Source organism: Hevea brasiliensis, chromosome 9 (genome assembly GCF_030052815.1).
Source record: "Hevea brasiliensis isolate MT/VB/25A 57/8 chromosome 9, ASM3005281v1, whole genome shotgun sequence".
Classification (NCBI taxonomy): Eukaryota; Viridiplantae; Streptophyta; class Magnoliopsida; order Malpighiales; family Euphorbiaceae; genus Hevea; species Hevea brasiliensis.
The window spans coordinates 25,147,269-25,170,055 of NC_079501.1; the positions used below are offsets into that span (position 1 = coordinate 25,147,269).

Sequence of the window (22,787 nt, forward strand, 5' to 3'; positions counted from 1 at the left end):
TTCGGATTGTCCGTTTGTCTGAGGGTGGAAAGCGGTACTAAAGTTCAACTGCGTGCCAAGTGCCTCCTGCAACTTTCTCCAAAACCGAGGAGTGAACTAGGGCCCTCTGTCAGATATTATGGAAGCAGGAACTTCATGCAATCTGACTATTTCCCGAATATAGAGCCGAGCGTACTGTGCAACAGAATATGTGGTCTTCACAGGCAATAAATGAGCTGATTTAGTCAGACCGTCTACAATTACCCATATCGAATCGTATCTCCGCGTGGTACGAGGCAACCCCGTCACAAAATCTATAGTAATCATTTCCCACTTCCATTCTAGGATAGGGAGCTCTTGTAGCTTCCCTGACGGCCTCTGGTGTTCAAACTTCACCTTCTGATAAGTCAAGCACTTGGACACAAAGTCTGCTATGTCTCTCTTCATACCATTCTACCAGTAGCTATCTTTCACATCATGGTTCATTTTGGTGGAGCCTGGGTGGACATTGTACAGTGTATAGTATGCCTCTCGCATGATTTCATTTCTGAGATTGTCCACGTCGGGCACACATATCCTGGAACCTTGCATAAGGGCACCATCATTGGCAAACCCAAACTCACCACCTTCACCCTGTTGTACTCTTTCTATGATCTTCATCAATTGCTGGTCTCTATGCTGGGAAACTCTGACTCTATCTCGCAAGTCTGGCCTCACTGAAAAATGGGCCAACAATACCCCCTCATCTGAAAGATCTAAGATCAGACCTTGATCCATCAACTCATGTACTTCCTGAATCAATGGTCTCTTCTTCGCTGATATGTGCGCCAAGCTGCCAGAAGATTTTCTGCTCAAAGCATCTGCTACTACATTGGCCTTCCCAGGGTGGTACTGGATGGTACAGTCATAGTCCTTTGGAAGCTCCATCCATCTCCTCTATCTCAAATTTAAATCCCTCTATTGGAAGATGTACTTCAAACTCTTGTGGTCGGTGTATATCTCTCACACTTCATCATACAGGTAATGTCTCCAAATCTTTAGTGCAAAGACTACAGCCGCAATTTTCAAATCATGGGTGGGATAGTTTTGCTCATGCCTCTTTAGCTGCCTTGAAGCATAAGCCACTACTTTTCCATTCTGCATCAAAACACACCCTAAGCCAACACTGGAGGCATCACACTACATGGTATATCCTTCACCACTCATCGATAGTGTCAACACAGGGACGGTGGTTAGACACTCCTTAAGCTTCTGGAAACTCTCCTCACAATCATATGTCCAAATGAATGGAACATTCTTCCGAGTCAACTTAGTTAAGGGAGCTGCTATCCTGGAAAAATCCTGCACAAAACACTTATAGTAGCCAGCTAGGCCCAGAAAACTTCGCACCTCAGTGACTGTTGTAGACCTAAGCCAATCAGTTACAGCCTTAATTTTCTTGGGATCCACTTGAATGCCTTCATTAGAAACCACGTGTCCCAAGAATGAGATGCTTTCTAGCCAAAATTCACATTTTGAAAATTTGACATATAGTTGGTGCTTCCTCAAAGTCTACAACACCATCCTTAAATGCCACACGTGTTCTTCCTCGGTCTGAGAGTATACCAAAATGTCATCTATGAATACGATGACAAAACGGTCTAGGAACGGCTTGAATACCCTGTTCATCAAGTCCATGAAGGCTGCTGGTGCATTAGTGAGTCCAAAAGACATCATCAAGAACTCATAATGATCATATCTTGTCCTGAATGTTGTCTTGGACACAACCTCAAGGATCCATCTTTCTTTCTCACGAATAGAACAAGAGCGCCCCAGGGTGAAGTGCTCGGACGTATGAAACCCTTATCCAAAAGCTCTTGTAGTTGCTCCTTTAGCTCTTTCAATTCTGCTGGTGCCATCCTGTAAGGCGGCATTGATATGGGGTTTGTACCCGGCACAACATCAATGCAGAACTCTATTTCCCTTCCTGGTGGCAACCCTGGAAGCTCCTTAGGGAAGACATCCATGAATTCTCTGACAACAGGAATATTTTTCATGTTGACACCTTCTACAAATATATCTCTCACCAATGCCAAATACCCTTGACATCCACGCCTCAATATTTTTCTAGCACTAATTGCTAACACCAAATTATATGGAGCTACGCTCCTGTCACCATCAAAGCTAAACTCTTTCACACCAGGTATGTGGAAATAAACCTTTTTATTCCTACCGTCTAAAGTGGCATAATGAGTTGCCAACCAATCTATTCCCAAAATTACATCGAAATCCATTACTGGTAGAGGAACCAAGTCTGCTGGAAGGATTCTTTCATCCACTACTATTGGGCTACCCGGAAAAACCATGTCTACATCTATGTTGTCACTAAGCGGGGTAGCTACAGACAAAGGGCATTCTAAAGTTGTAGGGTTCCTATCCAATCTCATGGCAAACACTGGGAAGACAAATGAGTGCGTAGCATCCAGATCTATCAAAACACGAGCGTCATAGGAACAGACTAGAAGAATACCTGCCACAACTGCATTGGAAGCCTGAGCATCCCGGTGGGTTAGGGTGAAAACCCGAGCTTGACCCCTACCCTGGGTTGCAGAGCCCTGATATTGACTTCTACCTCCTGATCTACCTCCAAATCCATGTCCCCCTTGTCCTCGGCCCTGTTGGCCACTGAACTGACTGCCTGCCATGCTGGAAGCACCAAGATACAACTGATGAGGAACATTTGCAACAAAACCTTGTGTCCCCATATGTGTCTCGCTGAACACAGGGCATTCCCTAGCAAAGTGACCTGGTTGGCCACACCTGAAGCATACTCCTGAACCCATCATACAAGGTCATGAATATCCTCTTTCACACTGTGCACAAGGTGCAAAGGAGGATCCTGAACCAGACTCAGAACTGCTGTACCCCAAACTATGACCACTGCTGGATCTGTACCCTGGTCTGAATCCTCGAGATTTGTGTCTAAAATCACTCTTCTTATTCCTACTTCTTCCTCTGTAATGACTTTGGCCTCCGCTATCCGTAGTACCCATGTGGGGAACACCTGAAGAATTCTCTGCTCTATTTTTCTTTGCCCTTCCACTGTCATCTCCAGTATAGCTAATCTCAATCTGTCGGGCTTGATCAACTACCACATCAAAAGACTGATCAGACATCATGGCCAGGTTTGCATACCTCCTGTCCAGCCCCTTTAGGAACCTTTTTAACTTCATACTTTCTGTAGCCACTGCTGTAGGGGCATATCTGCTCAGTTCCATAACTTCTGTAGCATATTCATCTATAGACCTGCCATTTTGCCTTAAGGCCTCAAAGGCCCACTGCTTTTGATCTCTGAAACTTTCTGGTACAAACCGGTTGATAAATAGTTCCACAAACTAGGTCCATGACAAACCTTCCATCCAACATAATATGTAGTCATTCATCCATTGTCTAGGCATAGGCCCCATGACATGCTGCACACACTCTATGAGCCTCCTGTCAGTCAACTGCAACTCCATCCCTGCCTGTTTGCAGGAATCCAAAAACCGATAGGCATCATTTGACACATCATATGTACCAGGCACCAACTTCTTGAAATTAATTATTTATTTATAAGGTTCCCCTCTTAGTGCGGTGGACTGCTACTGTTGGGGAGGGTGGACCATATACTGTGCCATCATATCGATGGTTCTCTGCAAACCAGCTAGAATAGCTACCATTGGGTCCATGGGACCCGGGGCCACAAAAGACTGTTTCTGAACTGGTGGTGGCTGTTCCTCCATTTGAGCAGCTCTAGGCCTCCTACCCCACCTCCTCGGGGCAGGCGCCTCATCCTGTGCCGACACCTCGTCAGGCACATTTGGTTCTGGTGCAGTGGCAAGTCTCCTACTTCTACGCATTTTCCTAAAATTCAATAGCGTTAGCCCACAAATTTCAAAACGGCATATTACACAACTCTATAGACTCATATTTACACACAATTATATAAAGCATAAACTAGAAGCAAAGATGACAATGCAAGACGAATGTGGACCCTATTTTCCGCACGTGACTCCTATTAGACTCTTCCCAACACTTTAGACAATTTTTCCCTATGAATTTGGAGCCTAAGCTCTGATACCACATTTGTCACGACCCAACCTATGGGCCGAACCGGCACTAGGACCTGGGCTAGCCTAAAGCCCCCGAGATCCGTAGTAAGCCTAACTATTCCTTAATCTAACTCTATAGCCCATTTGGGCCCAATTTCAAGAATTCAACCGGACAGAGTCCGGCCATAAAATGGATATTTTAACGGAGAGTTTTTGACTCACCCGACCTGTAAACACAATATATAATCAATTGGGGAGCTCAGCTCACTCTCCACATACTCATAGTAACATAAAGTCAAATGGGAGCTCAGCTCCCTCATCCAGTCCAATATACATGCATATAATAAGTTTATAGGTCCAACATGGCAAATTATATTACAGACCAAAATCAAATAAATATTTCTAACACATGCAGAAATTCTAGGAGTTAACAGAATCATACAAATATTATAGACATTAATAGATGACCTGCGAAGAAGAAAAATAGGTTAACCATAACAATAATCCTCCTGTAGCTTGGAAAAATAATGAACAGGAGTGAGCGTTCGACTCAGAGAGTAAAATATCAATTTTAACCATAATCTCTATAGCTATCTGAAGCTAATGCACCCTATGAAGTGAAATGCAACATCGTCATAAAGTTCATACAATTCACATCAAAAAGGCAATTTGGAGCACTCACACACCCAAGAGTGTCAAACAATACATATATGGGAGCTGATCCCCTATACAGCCCTCTTAATCCGACCTCTGCCAGCGAAGATCTCAAGCCGGACTTTCGCTTAATAAACCAAATACGGGGTCCCAGCGAAGAACTCAAGCCGTGTCTACCCCGAAGGACCGGGTCCCAGCGAAGATCTCAAGCCGTGTCTACCCGTCCTGTCCATATCCAACACTATACCACACGCACGCCAACGCACGCACACTGCTCCAAATTACCACAACAACATCCATGGCACTTCAACATTTATGAATGCAATCTAAAACGTGCCTATTGTTTAACTACATAGATACATACATATAAGTGATGCATGGGTATGCTTGAACATATAATAATATCGAAATTACAATTGAAATTAATATTTTACTCACAGACTTAACCGTAGTCACTGTGGTGGCTGGGCGGAGGAGAAAGGCTGTCCCGACTCATCTGATAATTTTATTAAAATTATTTAGTATATTTGACTCAATACAAGCTAAGAAAAGACCAAAGATATCCTAAGTTATGCCGAAAATCCGGCAGAATCTCCCCTATTCCTAGGACCTACCCAACTTGCAAAAAGGCTTAAAACGCACTTCTATATCCACAAACCATACACCCACAACTCAATCACATCACACACCCCCTCCTGGGCCCATCCAAACAGTCATCAATCACAATATATAAAATTACAGTTTAGTCCTCATAATTTAACCTTTTTGCAAAAACTACCCAAATGAGTTCTAAAAATTCTAAAACTTTGCCCTGCGGTCCTTAGGATCATTACTAAGCTAATGCAAAAGGAATTATAATTTTCTGAGTTATCACGAATATTTTATGAATTTTTTAATCCAATTCAAGCACTAGAAAATTACGAAAAGTAAGGTTTGGGTTTACCTATGCCTACCAATTCCGACTCGGGAGACGCACTCGAGACGTCTGACAATGGTGGGGTAGCCAAAATCTTGATCCAATTCCAAGACTTTTTCGGTAGCCTGTCTATCTGGCCGGAAATTTGCAGACCTGGGCGACCGTCGAATTTTCCCGAATTGAAGGTACCTACACGAAGCCCACAACACGGGGGTTAGTAAAAAATTTTTACGAAATTTTCTAAGCTCATTTAGTGCTCAGAAAAATACTACGAAGTTTTGTGGGACTCACCGAAAAACGGTGTCAAAAAATTTTGAAATTTATATTGCCGTGAAACTCTCGACGAGTGGAGCACTCTGGTACTCTCGATTTTCTCGTGGAGTTCACGGTTTGCGAGAAATCTAACCCAAAAATCGAAATGAGCTAAAACTTCCCGGACAAAAATTGGGCAAACCGCTCAATGGATTTTGGTGTTTTTGGTGTCTATGGAAAGCTCTCGAGGTATAGATGAATTTAGACACAAGACTCGGCCCAAACAAAGGGGCTTCGGATCGAGCGATTTTGGCCGAGGTTAAACGTATACTGCAAGGTTGCCACCGCTGGAAGGTCCTACGGTGGGAAGGTCAAGGCGGCGATAAGGTGGGGAGCGTTGGGTGGAGGCGGCGCGGCGTGGGGAGGAGGGAGGAGAGAGAAAACGGGAGAGAGAGGAAGCGGGGTCGGGGAGTGCGCGGAGGAAGAAGAAAAGGAGCTGGCCGGTTTGATTTGGCCGGTCCAATCCGGTCTGGTTCGATTCGGCGGTCCGATTTAAGATACAAGATTTTAAATTTTACTCTGCCTTGGGACAAAAAACAAGGCCCAAAAATTTCCAAAAAAATTCTAGAAAACTCAGAAAAATTCGTAGGGTCTAAATATATTTTTAGTTTTGCCACGTAGTCTTTAAATTAATTTTTAAAAATCATCAAAGTTTTATATTTTTGAAAAATCGAATCTGATTTCTAAAATTCGAAAAATTTCAAATAATTTCTTAAAATTTAAATAAAATAAAATATTAATATTTACTCACAAAATAATGAATTTAAAATTTAGGGGTGTTACAGAAGTTCTGGGGGGCAGAGAGGGCATGGAATGGAAGAACTGTTCGATCTGTTTTGGAAGTTGGGTACAGGATTTGTGGAGGAAATATAGACAACGGCTACAACCGTAGCTCTGACTTGATAGGGGTTCTCTGCATCCTTGCATATCTTCTCATCAGCCTTCTCATAAAGCTTCAATATGTGCTGGTCCAAGAAATCGTTCTCCATCTCCTTCTGTTATTCTTTGACGCTGTTCTTTCGGATTATTCTGCAGTAAAGAGCGACTGAGGCTGAAATATTGATAAAATTCTAATGTTCAAGAGGTATTAGTACTCAGATATGAATTTTTGTATTGAATTGAATCGCCTCTGATACAAGATTAGTTAAATACTGCCCAAATTATCAAGGATTTCTGTAGAAAACAAAGAGAGACTGCTGGAAAGATTGTTCAAAAAAAAAAAGAAAAATTCCATCACTAACAAAAGCAAAATAGCACCGAAGTCAGAATCAAGATTGATGGACTGCAGGCTGATAAGGAGAGATTGTACATTGATAAATATGCCTAAGTTCTTTTGCCACTTCTATCATTATTGGCCTATCTTCTGCCGAATCATTAATGCATCTAAGTGCAAGACTTCGAAAAGCTTCCAATTGTTGCTCCTTCCCAAGCATTGCTGCCTCTTCAACAATAATGGGATCCACCATCTCCCGAAATATATTCATTTCAATAGATTTTTTCACTTGATTCACCAGAAGAAATTCTTCTCCTTTTTCATTACGTGACAAATCGGATGATCTCTGTCCAGTCAAAAGGACAAGCAGTGTAACACCAAAGCTATAAACGTCACTCTTCTCATTGAAATAACCTCCAGCCAAGGACTCGGGTGCAATGAGTCCTACTGTCCCTGCCACAAGATCCTTTACATGGGACTTACCTTCAGGAATAGACACACACAGGGCAAAATCGGACAGTTTAGCTACATAGTTCTCATCCAGTAATATATTTGAGGCTTTGATGTTTCTATGAACAATAGGCCTTGGAAATGCAGTGTGAATATACACCACCACATTAGCAATATCTGCTGCAATCTTTAACCTCAAATTCCATGGTACAGTCTGAAAGAAGGCATCATTACGATCTAGAATACGATCAGCAAGAGTTTTATCCTCTGCAGATTCGAAAACAAGAATGGGACAAGGGGTTTCTAAGCAGCTACCCAACAACTTGAGAGCATTTTTATGTTTACTCATCCCAGAGGCGTATACAATTTCATTGATGGCAAATTGTTCCATCTGGTTTTCAACGAACTTCTTAACAATTACTGGGCGGTCTTGAAGAAAACCCTTGTACAATTCGAAGTAGCCATCCAGCTTTAGGACTTGCTTTTTATCATAGTTGTTTGTAGCTTTCTCGAGCTCTTCTGCCGAGAAGTTTCGGATAGGATTACACCTGCCATTGCAGAAGGCAACCAATTTCTCCAATAGCATACTTCCATTTATCAAGAATGCTGTCTCATCTGTCACTTCCCTATCCTTCTTGCGTCTCAAGCATTTCATCATCAGTGATCACAATCACAGGCAGAGACAAAAAAGGAAAAAAGAAAACAGAAAATAATCGACCCTTTGCTGTGGTAAAGAAAGGAAGTATTCAATATTACACAGATTAAAAGAGAGATTTGTTTGGGTGGTGTAAACAATTGTAGTAGATATATCAGAATTGGTTTCTTGGAGAAATGGAAGTCTCCGCCATTGACAATTAGTTCAGCCCAGCCACATATTTTGACAAAGGAGGACTTGATGTGGGCAAATGCAAAAACGTGTAGGAGGTATTTTCCCTGGAGTTTCTCGTACAACAAACTTCATTTTCCGTTTAAGAAGCATTAAATTTAATTAAAGACAAAGATGATTATATCATCCGATCGCCTCTGCTGCGTATATTGCTCTCCTTCTCTCCAATTCCTCGCAGCTGTAAAACCTACAAATATGGATGCCATTTCGTCTGCTACTTGCTAGTACTAATCGTCTTCATAAAATAAAATATAGTTATGCCTCGAATAAAATATAGAAACAAATCATGCGAATGACAAAAGTTATGCACATGGCTTTGATTAAGGAGATTCTCGGCATTAATTCCATAATGATGGAGCTGTAGTTTATTTTCTATCAAATGAAACCATAAGCCACCATTCTTGACTCCAAGAAAATAATTCTACCTATCCCGCTCAAGACTAAATCATTCCTTCCCACATGCAGACGACAGAATGAACATTAATAATTTGACCAAATTCCACATCGATACTTCTATAAACAAGCTAAACGCAAGACTAGTTGTGAATGTGTACCTTCGAGGAATGTTTCAAGTGACTGTTTAATACTGTTCATCCTACTAGCTGAGAGGTGTATAAAAGGAATTTTTAAGACTCAAATAAAGCTTATAATAAAATCGTTATATATATTTTATTATCTATGATTTTTCATAAAAAAGAGGAATTAATTATTAGAAAAAGAAAAAATTAATTGATTATATGAAAATAAAAAAGAATTAATTCCTTTTGAGTATGTAATAAATACTTTCTAACTAATAGGATGAAAAGTGTTGCGAATTTAAAATTTTTTTAACATTAATATATAAAGATATATAATAAAATATTATAAAAATATAATATTAATATCTTATAATTAGACTTAATGAGATCTAATATTTTAAAGACTATAAAAAATTACCTCATTAATTATTAATATTATCAAATACATATTTTTCTTTAAACAATTATTTATCAATTGATCGCACTTATGGTTATATTTCCATATAATTTTATCTTGATAAAATGTAGTATTGAAAATAATTTACTGCAGAGTTTGAAAGTAAATAAATTCTTGCATATACAATATTTTTTTTATCTCAATTAATTTTAAATTTTATAAAAAAAATGTTTAATAATTAAATTTATGATTCAAAGGTATACATACATAAGAATATTTAAAAAAAAAAAAAATTAACCCCATTCCTTGCAGTACAGATATCACTGCCTTTGCTCCTGTGGCCAACCATAAGTTACTGTTAGCTCTAGTAACAAAATTGGAATTAAGTATAAATCAGCTTTTTTTTTTAAATGATGCTTTATGAAAATTTCTATATTTAATGTCTATTTGACATTGTATTTAAAAAGTTGAAATTATTTTTCTAAATAAAAGTATAATTTTAAATATTATTAAAAAAAATAATTTAAAAAAAATAATTTTATTATTTTAATATTTTTAATATTAAAATTTATTAAATTTAATTTTAAATTATTTTTTAATTAATATATTTAAAAAAATAATTTCCTCAATAATAATTTCAACATAACAAACATGCCTTAAGTAGCGAAAAGGATTTGAATTCCATGGTTTTTGGTGAAATCCACAGAATGGCCGAGCTAGGAAACTTCGTTGTGGAATTTTCCGTGTTTGTAGTCTTCGCTACATATGTTTGTTAAAAAATAAAAAAAAAATCCAGGATTTTTTTTTCAAGGAAAGGGTTGCAATCAATTAGACAAATGACGAGAAATAATAATTTTTGATAGTTAACTTGTACAAATACTATGTGATAAACCAGCGTGATGCAGCGGGATTATTTTTTTTAATTAAAATAGGCTATTTTATTCCATATTTCGTGTAGAATTTTCCTTTCATTCCCTTTATTAATATAATTAATAATTAATAGATACTTAAATAAGTAAATTAAAATATTTTATAATTTTAAAAATATAAAATTAATAATTGATAAATAACTGATTTATATCATATTTATTTTTAAAACTAACCGTTGATTTTATTTTATTTTACTTGTAACTCAAAAAATCAATATTGTTAATGTTGTTTTCTTTTATCTTTTTTATTTACAATCTTAACACTTTAATTACTATATGCAATTTTATTGAAATATTTTTTTATTAATAATATAAAATATAAAATATTTATTTATTATAAAAAATAAGCTTTTTATAAAAAAACTTAAAATTACATTTTTAAAATTATTTAAATATTTTATTTTTTTAAACTTTAATTATTTTTATTTTAATAATAAAATAAATAATATGATATATAAATCAATAATTATATTTTTATTTTAATAATATAATAAATGATATAATATATTAAATTAATAATAATATATTTATTTTAATAATAAAATAAATAATATAATATAATAAATTTTATATTTTATATTTTAATAATAAAATAAATTATATGATATGTATTGTTATTAATTATTTTATATTATAAAAATAATAATTAAATATAATTTTATTAAATATTTAATATAAATCAATGATTACATTCAATAATTAAATCAAAGAGATTGTAGTTATTGAATCCCCACTCTCTACCTTATCTTCTCTCTATTATCTGTCTCTGTATCTCTCCTTTTATCATTAAAAAAGTGTCAATTACATTAAGTTATTGTATTTTTTTCAATAAAATGATATTTCTTAATTAATTAGGATACAATATCATATTTAATAACTATAATAAAAATAAAATATAAAAAACAATACAAAAGAATAAATTTATTATAATTTGTTTATAACAGTAATAATTTTTAAAAATATATATATATAAAGAAATGAAACTTATATTATTTTTAATTGCATAATTTATTTTACCATCATTTAAATATAAGAAAATGAATTATTTATATAATATATAATTATTTAATAAAATTATTAATCCATTCCATAAAAAATAAAAAATAATAAAAATAAATGATTTAACAAAAATAATTTAAAATTAAATTTAACTTATTTTAATCAATTTTGGTATAAAAAATTCTTAGTTTTTTTACAAATAAATTTAAAATGGTTTGTAATAATTTTTTTTTAAATTGTTCCTAAATCTAAGACAATATTTTGTTGAAATTTATGGAAATGTGTTGTAAATGGACCATTCAATTTAATCTTCATTTTAGATTTTATTTAATTTATAATCACTTACTATTTTTTTCATTTATAAATACTCACATTTCTATTTATGTTTTTTTTTTTCTAAAAAAAAGTCATATACCGTAGGAAATGTGGAACTAATTTTAATTATTCATTTAAAATTAAAACCGGAATGACAATCATGTTGGGATTGATATTAATAGTTTGGTTTCTGCTGTATCTGCTTCTGCAGGCTACTACAGCGAAGGAGAAAGAAGCTTCAAAGGACTCAATCTCAAAAGTGCACAACCGATACAGGCTTGGGTGGAATATGATGGGGGTGGATAAAATACTCAATGTCACAATTCATCCAATAAACGCGAGGAAGCCCAAGATTCCACTTTTGTCCTTGAGCAAAGATCTTTCTCCTTATGTCTACGTGTTTATGTATGTTGGTTTCTCATCCTCTAGCCGGTTACTTGCAGCAAACCATTACATATTGGGTTGGAGTTTCAGGATGAACAGGCAAGCGCAAGATCTCGACATATCTCACCTTCCTCAATTCCCGGGGATTAATGGGGTTAAAGAAGGGTATAGAAGAATACAAAAGATGTTGGCAATTGTACTGTCCTTAACAGGATCTACTTTTCTTCTAATCTTGATCTTTGGAGCCATTTTGATCTCTAGGAGGAAAAAATTCAACCCAGTTCTCGAGGAGTGGGAGTTGCTATATGGTCCTCTTCGGTTCACTTACAGGAACCTATTCGCTGCTACGAAAGGCTTCAAAGAAAGAGCACTTCTTGAGAAAGGAGGTTTTGGCAGGGTATACCGAGGTACGTTGCCCTCAAATGTGCAAATTGCAGTGAATAAATTTTCTCAGGAGTCTGGATAAGGAATGAGAGAATTCATAGCTGAAATAGCAACAATTGGCCGTGTCAGGCACCCAAATTTGGTTCGCCTGCTTGGCTACTGTAGGCGCAAGGATAAACTCTTTCTGGTTTATGACTATATGGCCAATGGAAGCCTTGACAGGTTCCTTTATGGCCAACCCAATAGCATACTAAATTGGAATCAAAGATTCAAGATCATCAAAGATGTGGCATCTGCGATCTTCTATTTGCATCAACAATGGGTTCAAGTAATCATTCACAGAGACATCAAGCCTGCTACACTCTTAGATAATGAAATGAATGCCAGATTGGGAGATTTCGGCCTTGCCAAGTTATGTGAACATGGGTTTGATCCTCAAACTACTCGTATAGCAGGCACCCTAGGATATATTGCACCTGAGCTTGCGAGAAGTGTTAAAGCAAGCACAGGTACTGATCTATATGCATTTGGGGTATTCATGCTAGAGGTTGTTTGTGGTAGAAGGCCAATAAATCCTCGAGCATCCCCAGAGGAAGTAATTTTGATCGATTGGGTGATGGACTGTTGGGACGGGAAATATTTTAGATACAGTTGATCACAGACAAGGGAATGGATATGTTGTGCAAGAAGCTGCATTGGTATTGAAACTTGGCTTACTGTGTTCGCATGCTGTGGCTGCAGCAAGGCCAAGCATGGCTAGTGTTGTACATTTTTTAGATGGAGCTGGTCAGTTGCCTGAAAACTTGAACTCGATCATCAAATCTAGGGATTTTGCCAGCGACTCTAATGAAGCAGGCGTAGCACTTGATGTCCAAGTTGAAAAGATTTCCATTCCTCCAATAACTTTGACAGAATCATTTGCCTCTCATGGCCGTTGAAGACATTAAGACAAGATCTCCCTTCATTGTATTCCGATTGTTGGTTTGTGTTGCAAGCCTACAAGTAAGAGTGAATTTGTTTAATCCCCAAAGGGCATCAGAGGATTGCATCTTCAGAGGATGATTCAATCAGTCAGCTGCAACAGCAGGAAATTCTAGTTTGGCTGTGTTGGAGTTGCCTATATTTTTACTTGAGAGTCAAAATTATGTTGGTAAGTTATAATCTTTGTTTGCTTTTGTTGTCAATTGTTATGTAAGTCTAATATTTTTTTTTATTAGTTCTCAAAACTCGAGATCTTACAGTTTGGAGAAAATTGAGTATTATTGAAAATAAAACTTATTGATCACGTAAGTCTAACAAAATTTGTTACTGATATTAAGTGAAAATTTTTGTGTAAAAAAAGTAATTTGGCTTGGGAAAATATTTATGCTCCGTTTATATTTTAAAAAATATTTTTTCAAAAAATATTTTTTATACTTTTCGATATTTATATTCTTAGAAAAAATAAGTTAATAAAAAATATATTTTTCTAATCACATAAAAAATTATATTATTATTATTATTATTATTATTATTATTATTATTATTATTTTGATAAATAGCGATAGGCTTCAAATATTATTATTATCAACCATAAGAACATCAATCAAAAGAGATAGAGGGGACACCCAGTCCATCCTATCAGACATAAAAACAGCAGCCCTTGCTAACCCATGAGCCGCCTGATTCGCTGACTTATGACTAAGGGCCTGTTTGGATTAACTGTTGAATACAACTGATAGCTGTTACTGTTAGCTGATAGCTGATAACTGATAGCTGATGATAGCTGTTTTATATTAAGTGTTTGGTAAAATTATATTTAGCTGTTGCTGTTAATATGTGAAATGACTAATAAGGATATATATCATATAATTTATTTTGTTATTTAAATAAATATAAAATTATAAATTTATTACATTATATTATTTATTTTATTATTAAATTAAATATATAATTATTAAATTAATATATTATATTATTTAAATAAATATATAATTATTAATCTTTTATATTATATCATTTATTTTATTATTGAAATAAGAAAACAATTATTTTTTAAGATAATTAAATAATTTTAAAAATATAGATAAAATAATAAAATAATTATTATTGTTAATAGAAAAATTTATAATTAATTTTAAGTTTTGAGGAATTATTAGGTGCACCCGGTGCACATACACCTTCTCTCACAATCATGTGGGACCTACTTCCTATATAATAGGAATGACCCACTTTCTGTGAGAGAGGGAACACTATTTTTTAGTGCATCGGGTGCACCTAATAATTAGCCTTAAGTTTTTGGATATAAATAAATATTTTATATTTTATGTTATTAATAAAAAATATTTTAACAAAGTTGAAATACATTAATTAAAATATTAAAATTACAAATAAAAAAATAAAAATATAATATTAATTTTCAAGTTAAATAAAAAAGAATTATATGGTCAAAATAAAAAATAAAACCAAATCAGCTATCAGCTGATGAGAAACAGCTCTAAAAATAGAGCTGATACAAACTGCAGCTGATGGGTATCATATCAGTTGCCCATCAGCTATCAGCTCTATTTTTTTAAACTTGCCAAACACCATAATTTACCTGTTTGGGTGCCTATCAGCTATCAGCTGCACCCAACAGGTAAACCAAACACCCCCTAAAACTGATAAAGACCATTTGAAGCTCATTCATTAGAGCATATCAAAATAAGAAGTGCCAACCATAATATTATTCATAGCTTGGACTACCAACTCAGAACCTTAATAATATATTAATATTATTATTGTTATTATTTTGATATTAAAAATTTAAAATTATTGTTTTATTATTTTAAAATAAATAATTTTAAGTGTAAAATTTGAGATTTGAATTAAAATTAATATTAAAATTAGAACCCAAAACTATATTAAAATTTCTTAAAAATTAATTGAAACTAAAACTGAAACTCAAATCCAAAACTTGATTTCAGTTATAATTTTTAACTAAAACAATACCAACTGAACACTTTAATAAATATTAAATTGTGATTTTGAAAATAAAAAGAAAAAAAAAAGATTCAATTCTTAGCAACCCGGAATAAAGCTTAATATTATCTCTGAACTTCTAGACTTCATTTGTTTTATGAAAAATATTTTTTTAAAAAATATTTTTTATGTTTTTTAGAGTATGAGATATTCAAAAAAATTAATCAATAAAAAATATTTTTCTAATCAAAGAAAAAATTAAAGTATTTTAAAGAAAAATAACTTTTATTTTTAAAAGTGAAAATCATTTTTTTATTTTTTAAATTTTAATAATTTTATTAAAATGTCAACACATTTATACATATATAAAACAAACACATATCATTAGTTTAAAATTATAATCAAATAACAAAAATTTTCACATAGAATATTTTTATAAAAAATATTTTTTATATACAAATTAGAAACAAATGAAAGTCTCAGTAGATGTTTTTTTTTTATCTTAATTAACCACAACTTTGAATGAGCTCATATTTTAGTAATAATTTTTTAATTAATTTTTAATAATAATTATTTAATAAAATATATTAATATTTATTGTTCCTATCAAGTCCAAATTGCTAATAGCTATTTATATACCATGCTATTAATTACCCTTTAATATACCTTTATAATAAGATTAATATTAATAAACATTAATTTTCAATCACACAAATGGGATGAAAGGATATAATTATAATTGCAGATAAAAGATATTATTCTAAATTATGGAATTAAACTGAAGGATGAGAAAATAATTTAAACATCAATGGTGAGCGCTGACTGCTGATCATATTCCTTTTACTTGCTCCCTGTACATTAGCACCTCGTTTGATATGGGAAATTCTTGCTCAGATAAGGAAATGGAAATACATGAACCTTTGAGCCTCTTACCTTATATCCATCATAGCAAACCATCAGTTACAGGCTTCCACTTAATCGACACAGCGGTACCCTTGAGGAATTCTTTCTCGTGCGTTTTATGATAACTTAGCTGTTCCTTGGTTGCTTCTGACTTGGCTCTGGTTCTTTCCAATTTTGTTTTCAGTTTCTCCATCTTTTCAGAAATCCATTCAATATCTTGCTCTTGTTCAACTTCAGAGTCCTCTAACAACTTTCTAGTTCGAAGGACAAAGTAGGCACGAGCAATGCGCTCCATATGTTCGAAGATGAACTGAATTTCGAAGCCAGCACACTCCACCCATTTCAGCCAACCCAACCATTCCCCAAGTTTGTCTTCTGTGACATCCACAACCTTAGTTGTTCTCATGTTCTGTATAACACGACATAAAATGTAAAAGATTAATGACTTCACTTTGGGACTTAGCCTGCTAGTAGCACCAATATTCTTATATTTGGAAAGCAATTCTTCATAGATTGGGATGAGAGTGCGAGGGACTAGCATATCCCCTACAGTGATGAATTTGTTATGTTGTAAAAAGAAGATTGGAAGTTGATGGTCCAGCACTACAGAGGGCCCATTTAGTACTACTACAGATGCAGTGGGCTTGAACAAAACACCAAATAATCGTCGAACTACTACACGAGCTGGCTTTCTTGAACGTAGCGAAGATGAAACTCGATTGTATGGCTTCCAAAGGGGAATAGTGTAAGCTTTAAGCCTCTCCATGAACTCTGCCAAGTTCTCCTCTGTAAATGCAGGACTATCTTGCTTCTTTGCTTCAATTGATTCCTTACCTCTCTTCCTTTCCGTTTGCATTTTGGATATGATGATACTGATTTCATTTTTCTCAGATGCATTCAGAGAATGAAATATATCATCAAAGGACAATGCAGACTCAATCTCTACTCTTCCTTCCCTTGTCTCCTTGTCTGTTTCATTTTGCTTCATCTCTTTCACCATCAAGTCTTTGATAATTACATTACTGGTGATCTGTCTACCCACAGTTCTCAATTTCACATCTCCACGCTCTCCCCTTAGTGCTGGTATAACCTAGCAAGCAACAATTAACAGATACATAGACTGAGCATACAGCTTCAGCTACGCAAGCTTTAAGAAATGAAAACAAAAAGAATAAAATTATTGTCAGCAAAATGATCTTAATCTTTGTAAAAGAATTGGCAATATGGATAAGTACCTCAGATATTACACACTTTACATCAACGATCATTGGGCAACCCGTCTCACAATAATAAACACAAAGTCGTGGATTCCTTGGTAGTTCACAAGCATCGCAGTAAAATTCATCATCGTCATCATCTTCAACATAGAAGTCCTTGAGAGTAAGGGGATCTATGTGACATTTGTGTTTAATGGTGATTGGCAACGGACCACATACAAGGTGGAGATTGAAATTGCATTTTAGACAACGGAATGCAGGGGAGCCAATACAGCTGCCATTACAAGCACAACACTCGAGTTCATCGTATATATTATCCACAACTGTGAGACGGTGAGGGTGATCCCCAAAGTTTACAGTTGGCGTCAAGGAAGCACATTCAACATCCAGTTGGAAATTGCACTCGCGGCAATGAAAAATGAATCCACGGCAATCCTTGAGACAAATATTGCACTTGAATTTCTTGGGATTTTGACAAGTCAAAATCAAAAGACTAAGGGGGTGAGATGGGTGAGCAAAATTTTGGATCTCTGTTGGGAGCTCCGCACAAGATTTATGCAAGAAGAAGTTGCAAGAGCTGCAACCATAAGTGACTCCCAAGCAGCTCTTCTAACATCCTCTGCAGCAAGCTTCGCTATGAACATTCATATCTGGATAGAGTGTCAAAGGATGCACATGGCTAATATGTTTAATCCTCCCATAAGCCTCACATGCCACCGTGGGCTGCATTTGCAAGGCGCATTTAATATCCAGATAGAAACGGCAATTGCCACAGAAGAAGGTCAAATCTGGTGAGCAAATTTTGTCACAAGCAGAGCAATTATAGGAATATGGAACTGGGAGTAGTACAAGAGGACATGGGTGAAACAAGTGTTGAATATTTTGAGGTAAATTATCCATACAAGCTTTGTGAAGGTAAAATTCGCATTGGCTGCAACCATAGATACGATCTTGGCGGACACTTTCACATACTTCACATGAAACCTGGTCAATCTTTTCAAAGGGTTTCAAAGGATGCCAATGACTATGGTGTTGAATTTGTTCATTTTCACCTTCAGATGTTATGGTGGAAAGTTGTGCACACTCAACATCCATATCAAAATCGCACTGATTGCAACGGTAAGTGAAATCTGAGCGATGTCCGCAACAAGCGTTACAGTAAAAAGTGGATGAAATTCGGAGAACTAGAGGACATGGGTGAACGAAATGTTGGATCTTCAGTGGATATTTGGAAGACCCATCAGATTTTATAATGGACATCAGACAACATTCAACGCACAACTCGAAATTACACTTCACAACGGAAGGTCAAGCCACAGCGGTATTTTTCACAAGCACCACATCGATAAGATGGAGTTGTGAGCAATATAAGAGAGCATGATGGGTGAGAGAAGTGCTTAATCTTCTGAGGTAAAGTCTCCAAGCAGAATTCATGGAGATAAAAATTGCACAGGCTGCAACCAAAAGCAGGACCAGTGCACAGCGTTCCACATATTGCACACAAAGCTTCATCATCTTTCAAGTTTCCCAAGCGAACCAAAGGGTGCCGATGACTTAAATGTTCAATGTGCTTTTCTCCACCTTTAGACTTGACGGTACCAGGCTGGACACAGTCAGCATCCACCGCAAAACGGCACTTTACGCAGCAACAGGCAAAGCCTGAGCGGCTTTCGTAACAAGCATTACAGGTAAAACTAGAACGAATTTTAAGGATTAGAGGGCATGGGTGAATAAAATGACGGAACTCTTCCGGAAGCTCTGCACAAGATTGATGAAGATAAAATTTACAACGATCACAGCCATAGCTCAGACCTAACAAGCTCTTCTTACATCCGTTGCAGATAACTCCATCTTCATCCTGCTTTTCACTAAGCTTCAAATCATGCCGGTGCAGGAAATAATCAAATTCCATTTAATTCTGCTTATAACGGAAAACCTACGCCATTTGATTTGGGATTAAGCTCACGGGCAGTTCAGCATTAGTTGCAACCCTCATCACTGACTGACAAACGTATAAGCTTCTTGTTTTCCTTCTTTTTTTTTTTAGGTAACTTGCATGCAAGTGCTCAAAATTTTTACATAATTATATTTCAGGACAACAATTTTCCCCCTACTTCAACTTCATCCTCTAACTTCATCATCTACAAAACTAGTATCTTTTCCCTCTCCTTTCCCTCTCATTCAACTCTCCTTTCCCTCTCATTCAACATGTCCAAAGTGAGATTCTGTTAAAACAAATTTGTAACACCCCAAAATTTTTAATTTTATGAGCATTTTTAGTATTTTAATTTTATTAAATTTTTGAAATTGTTTTGAGATTTTTCAGATTTTAAAAATCGGCTTCGATTTTCCGAAAATATAAAATTTGATGATTTTTAAAAATTAAATTAAAGACCACGTGGCAAAACTAAAAATATATTTGGAGTCTACGTATTTTTCTGAGTTTTCTGGAATTTTTTCGAAATTTTTGGACCTCGTTTTCGGTCCCGAGGCAGAGTAAAAATTCAAAATTTTGTATTCTGAATCGAACCGGCCGAATCGAACCGGACCTGATCGGACCGGTCGAATCGGACCGGCCTTTTCCTTCTTCCCTTTTTCTTCCCCGCGCGCGTCGTCCCTCTCCCTTTTCTCTCTTTCTCTCTCCTCCCACCCCACCACGGCCACCACTTGCCCACCTCACCGACGGCCGCCACCCTCCCAAATGGGCCACGCCTAAACGGGAAAACGCGCGAAACTCCTCTCACTGGCGCTCGACTTCCTCGCCAACCGCCGATTCGGCCACCAATTGAACCTGGTCTTGTGTCCAAAATCATCTACTCGGAGAGCTTTCCATAGACACCAAGAACGCCAAATTCATCAAGCGGATTGTCCGATTTTTGCTCGGGAAGATTTTAGCCCATTTCGACTTTTGGGCTAGATTTCTCAAAACCGTGAATCCCACGAAAACCGAGGCCACCAAAGACGCTCCATTCGCCGAGCTTCGCAACGCCATAAATTTCGAATTTTTCCGACACCGCTTTTCTGGGTCCCACTAACTTCGCAGTTGTTTTTCCGAGCATTTAATGAGCTTAGAAAATTCTGAAAAATTTATGTACTAACCCCCGTGTTATGGGCTTCGTGTAGGTATCCTCGATTCGCGGAAATTCGACAGTTGACCGGGTCTGCAAATTTCGCCGCATGCACTGCACGAAAAGTCTCCGAATTGGACCGAGGTTTTGGCTAGCCCCCCATTGTCAGACGTCCCGAGCGCGTTCCCGAAGTCGGAATCGGCAAAGGTAAACCCGAACCTTGCTTTTTCGTAATTTTCTAGTGCTTAAATAGGATTAAAAATTCATAAAATATTCGTAGTAGCTTAGAAAATTACGATTCTTAGTAATATTGCTAAGGACCGCGGGGCAAAGTTTTATAATTTTTAGAGCTTGTTTGGGCAGTTTTTGCAAAAATGATCAATAATAAGGACTAAATTGAAATTTTGCGTATTGTGATGGATGACTGATTTGATGGGCCCAGGAGGGGCTGTGTGATTTGATTGAACTGTGGACATATGGATTGTGAGTATAGAAGTGTGTTTTGAGCCATTTTGCAGGTTGGGTAGGTCCTAGGTATAGGAGAGACTCTGCCGGATTTTCGGCACGACTTAGGACGTATTGGTCTTTTTCTTTGTTTGTATTGAGTCAAATTTATTAAATGATTGTAATAAAATTGTCGTGAGCGGATACCTTTCTTCCTCCGCCTCAGTGACCATCGTCAAGTCTGTGAGTAGAATATTAATTTTAATTATAATTTCGATATTATTATATGTTCAAGCATGCCCATGCATCACTTATATGCATATATTTATGTAGTTAAACTCTAGGCACGATTTATGTTGCATTCATAACTGTTGATGTACCATGGATGTTGTTGTGGTAATTTGGAGCAGCAGCGTATGCGTTGGCGTGCGTGTGATGTGGTGTGGACTATGGATAGGACGGGGTAGTCACGGCTTGAGTAATTCGCTGGGACCCGATCCTTCGAGGGGTAGTCACGGCTTGAGTAATTCGCTGGGACCCTCGATTTGGTTATTAAGTGGAAGTCCGAGCTTGAGTAATTACCGGCACTGTTGGATTTAAGAGAGCTGTATAGGGGATCAGCTCCCATATGTTATGATTGATACTACAGGGTGTGTGAGTGCTCCAAATTACCTTTTTGATGTTATGATGTGAAAATGTTGTTGATGTTGCATTTCACTCTATAGGGTGCATTAGTTCTAGATAGTTATAGAGATTATGGTTAAAATTGATATTTTACTCTCTGAGTCGAACGCTCACTCCTGTTCAATATTTTTTCAGGCTACAGGAGGATTTTATTTTGGTTAACCTGCTTTTCTCCCTCGCAGGTCAATTATTACTATTTGTATGAACTTGTTAAATCTTAGAATTTCCGCATGTGTTAGAAATGTTATTTGATTTGGGTCTGTAAACTAAATTATTATTTTGAGACCTGTAAACTTAATATGCTATGCATGTTTGATGGATTGGATGAGAGAGCTGAGCTCCCATTTATTATTATGTTGATGAGTATGTGGAGGGTGAGCTGAGCTCCCCAATTAACTATATATTGTGTTTACAGGTCGGGTGAGTCGAAAACTCCCCGTTGGTAAGTCCATTTTATGGTCGGACTCTGTCCATTTGTTTTCTTGAAATTGGGCCCAAATGGGCCTTAGAGTTGGGTTAATGAACAGTTAGGCTTACTACGGGCCTCGAGGGCTTTAGGCTGGCCCAGGTCCTAGTGCCGGTCCGGCCCATAGGTTAGGTCGTGACAAAATTAGTGGAACCTTTTTACTATGATGGAAGCGGATTGAATTTTTATAAGTATTTGATTTAATATATTTTTATGAGTTTAATTCAATTGAACGTTAAAAGAAAAAATTTAAATAATATATAATTCAATTTAAAAAATAATTTTTATGATAATTTTAGATTAAATTTAAATTTTATATATTAAATATTTATTATTTAACTGTTCATAAAAATATTTAATTAAATATAAAATATATATTTTTTATAATAATATTTATAAATTTTTATATATTTTATTTTTATATAAAATATAATTTAAATATTTTATAGAATTATTTAAATTATAAAAATTTTAAATGATTAAATTTTGCAGATACCAAGATAAGCCGGGAGCCCTTACCACACATATAATGAACTCATGCTATGCCTCTTCCCTCTCCATAGGTACTCTCTGGCTGTGCCCTTTTGTTCATTATACATGTGATAACGGGACCATCGCACCTTAATGTCAAAACAAAGATATTTCTGATACACAGGATC

General features: G+C 35.8%; 4 protein-coding genes and 1 pseudogene across 4 annotated transcripts; 1 reads left to right on the forward strand and 4 right to left on the reverse strand.

Annotated features, from left to right (window-relative positions):
* Positions 1–7,018: 7,018 nt before the first annotated feature.
* LOC110656540 (non-functional pseudokinase ZRK2) lies at positions 7,019–8,561 on the reverse strand. Its single transcript, XM_021813367.2, has one exon. The coding sequence runs from the start codon at positions 8,250–8,252 to the stop codon at positions 7,200–7,202; it is 1,053 nt and encodes a 350-aa protein (XP_021669059.2). The 5' UTR covers positions 8,253–8,561; the 3' UTR covers positions 7,019–7,199.
* Positions 8,562–11,794: 3,233 nt separating this feature from the next.
* LOC110656547 (L-type lectin-domain containing receptor kinase V.9-like) lies at positions 11,795–13,440 on the forward strand (annotated as a pseudogene).
* A 2,623-nt stretch (positions 13,441–16,063) lies between these two features.
* On the reverse strand, positions 16,064–18,075 carry LOC110656553 (uncharacterized; the record flags this gene model as incomplete). Its single annotated transcript, XM_021813392.2, has 2 exons — positions 16,064–17,339; positions 17,485–18,075. Coding segments are annotated over 2 exons (1,641 nt in total), but the record flags the coding sequence as incomplete, so codon positions are not given.
* Positions 18,075–18,726, reverse strand: LOC131183215 (protein VACUOLELESS GAMETOPHYTES-like). Its single transcript, XM_058153530.1, has one exon. The coding sequence runs from the start codon at positions 18,724–18,726 to the stop codon at positions 18,076–18,078; it is 651 nt and encodes a 216-aa protein (XP_058009513.1). The 3' UTR covers position 18,075.
* Positions 18,727–18,754: 28 nt separating this feature from the next.
* On the reverse strand, positions 18,755–19,472 carry LOC131183216 (protein VACUOLELESS GAMETOPHYTES-like). The gene has a single exon (XM_058153531.1). The coding sequence runs from the start codon at positions 19,376–19,378 to the stop codon at positions 18,755–18,757; it is 624 nt and encodes a 207-aa protein (XP_058009514.1). The 5' UTR covers positions 19,379–19,472.
* Positions 19,473–22,787: the final 3,315 nt, after the last annotated feature.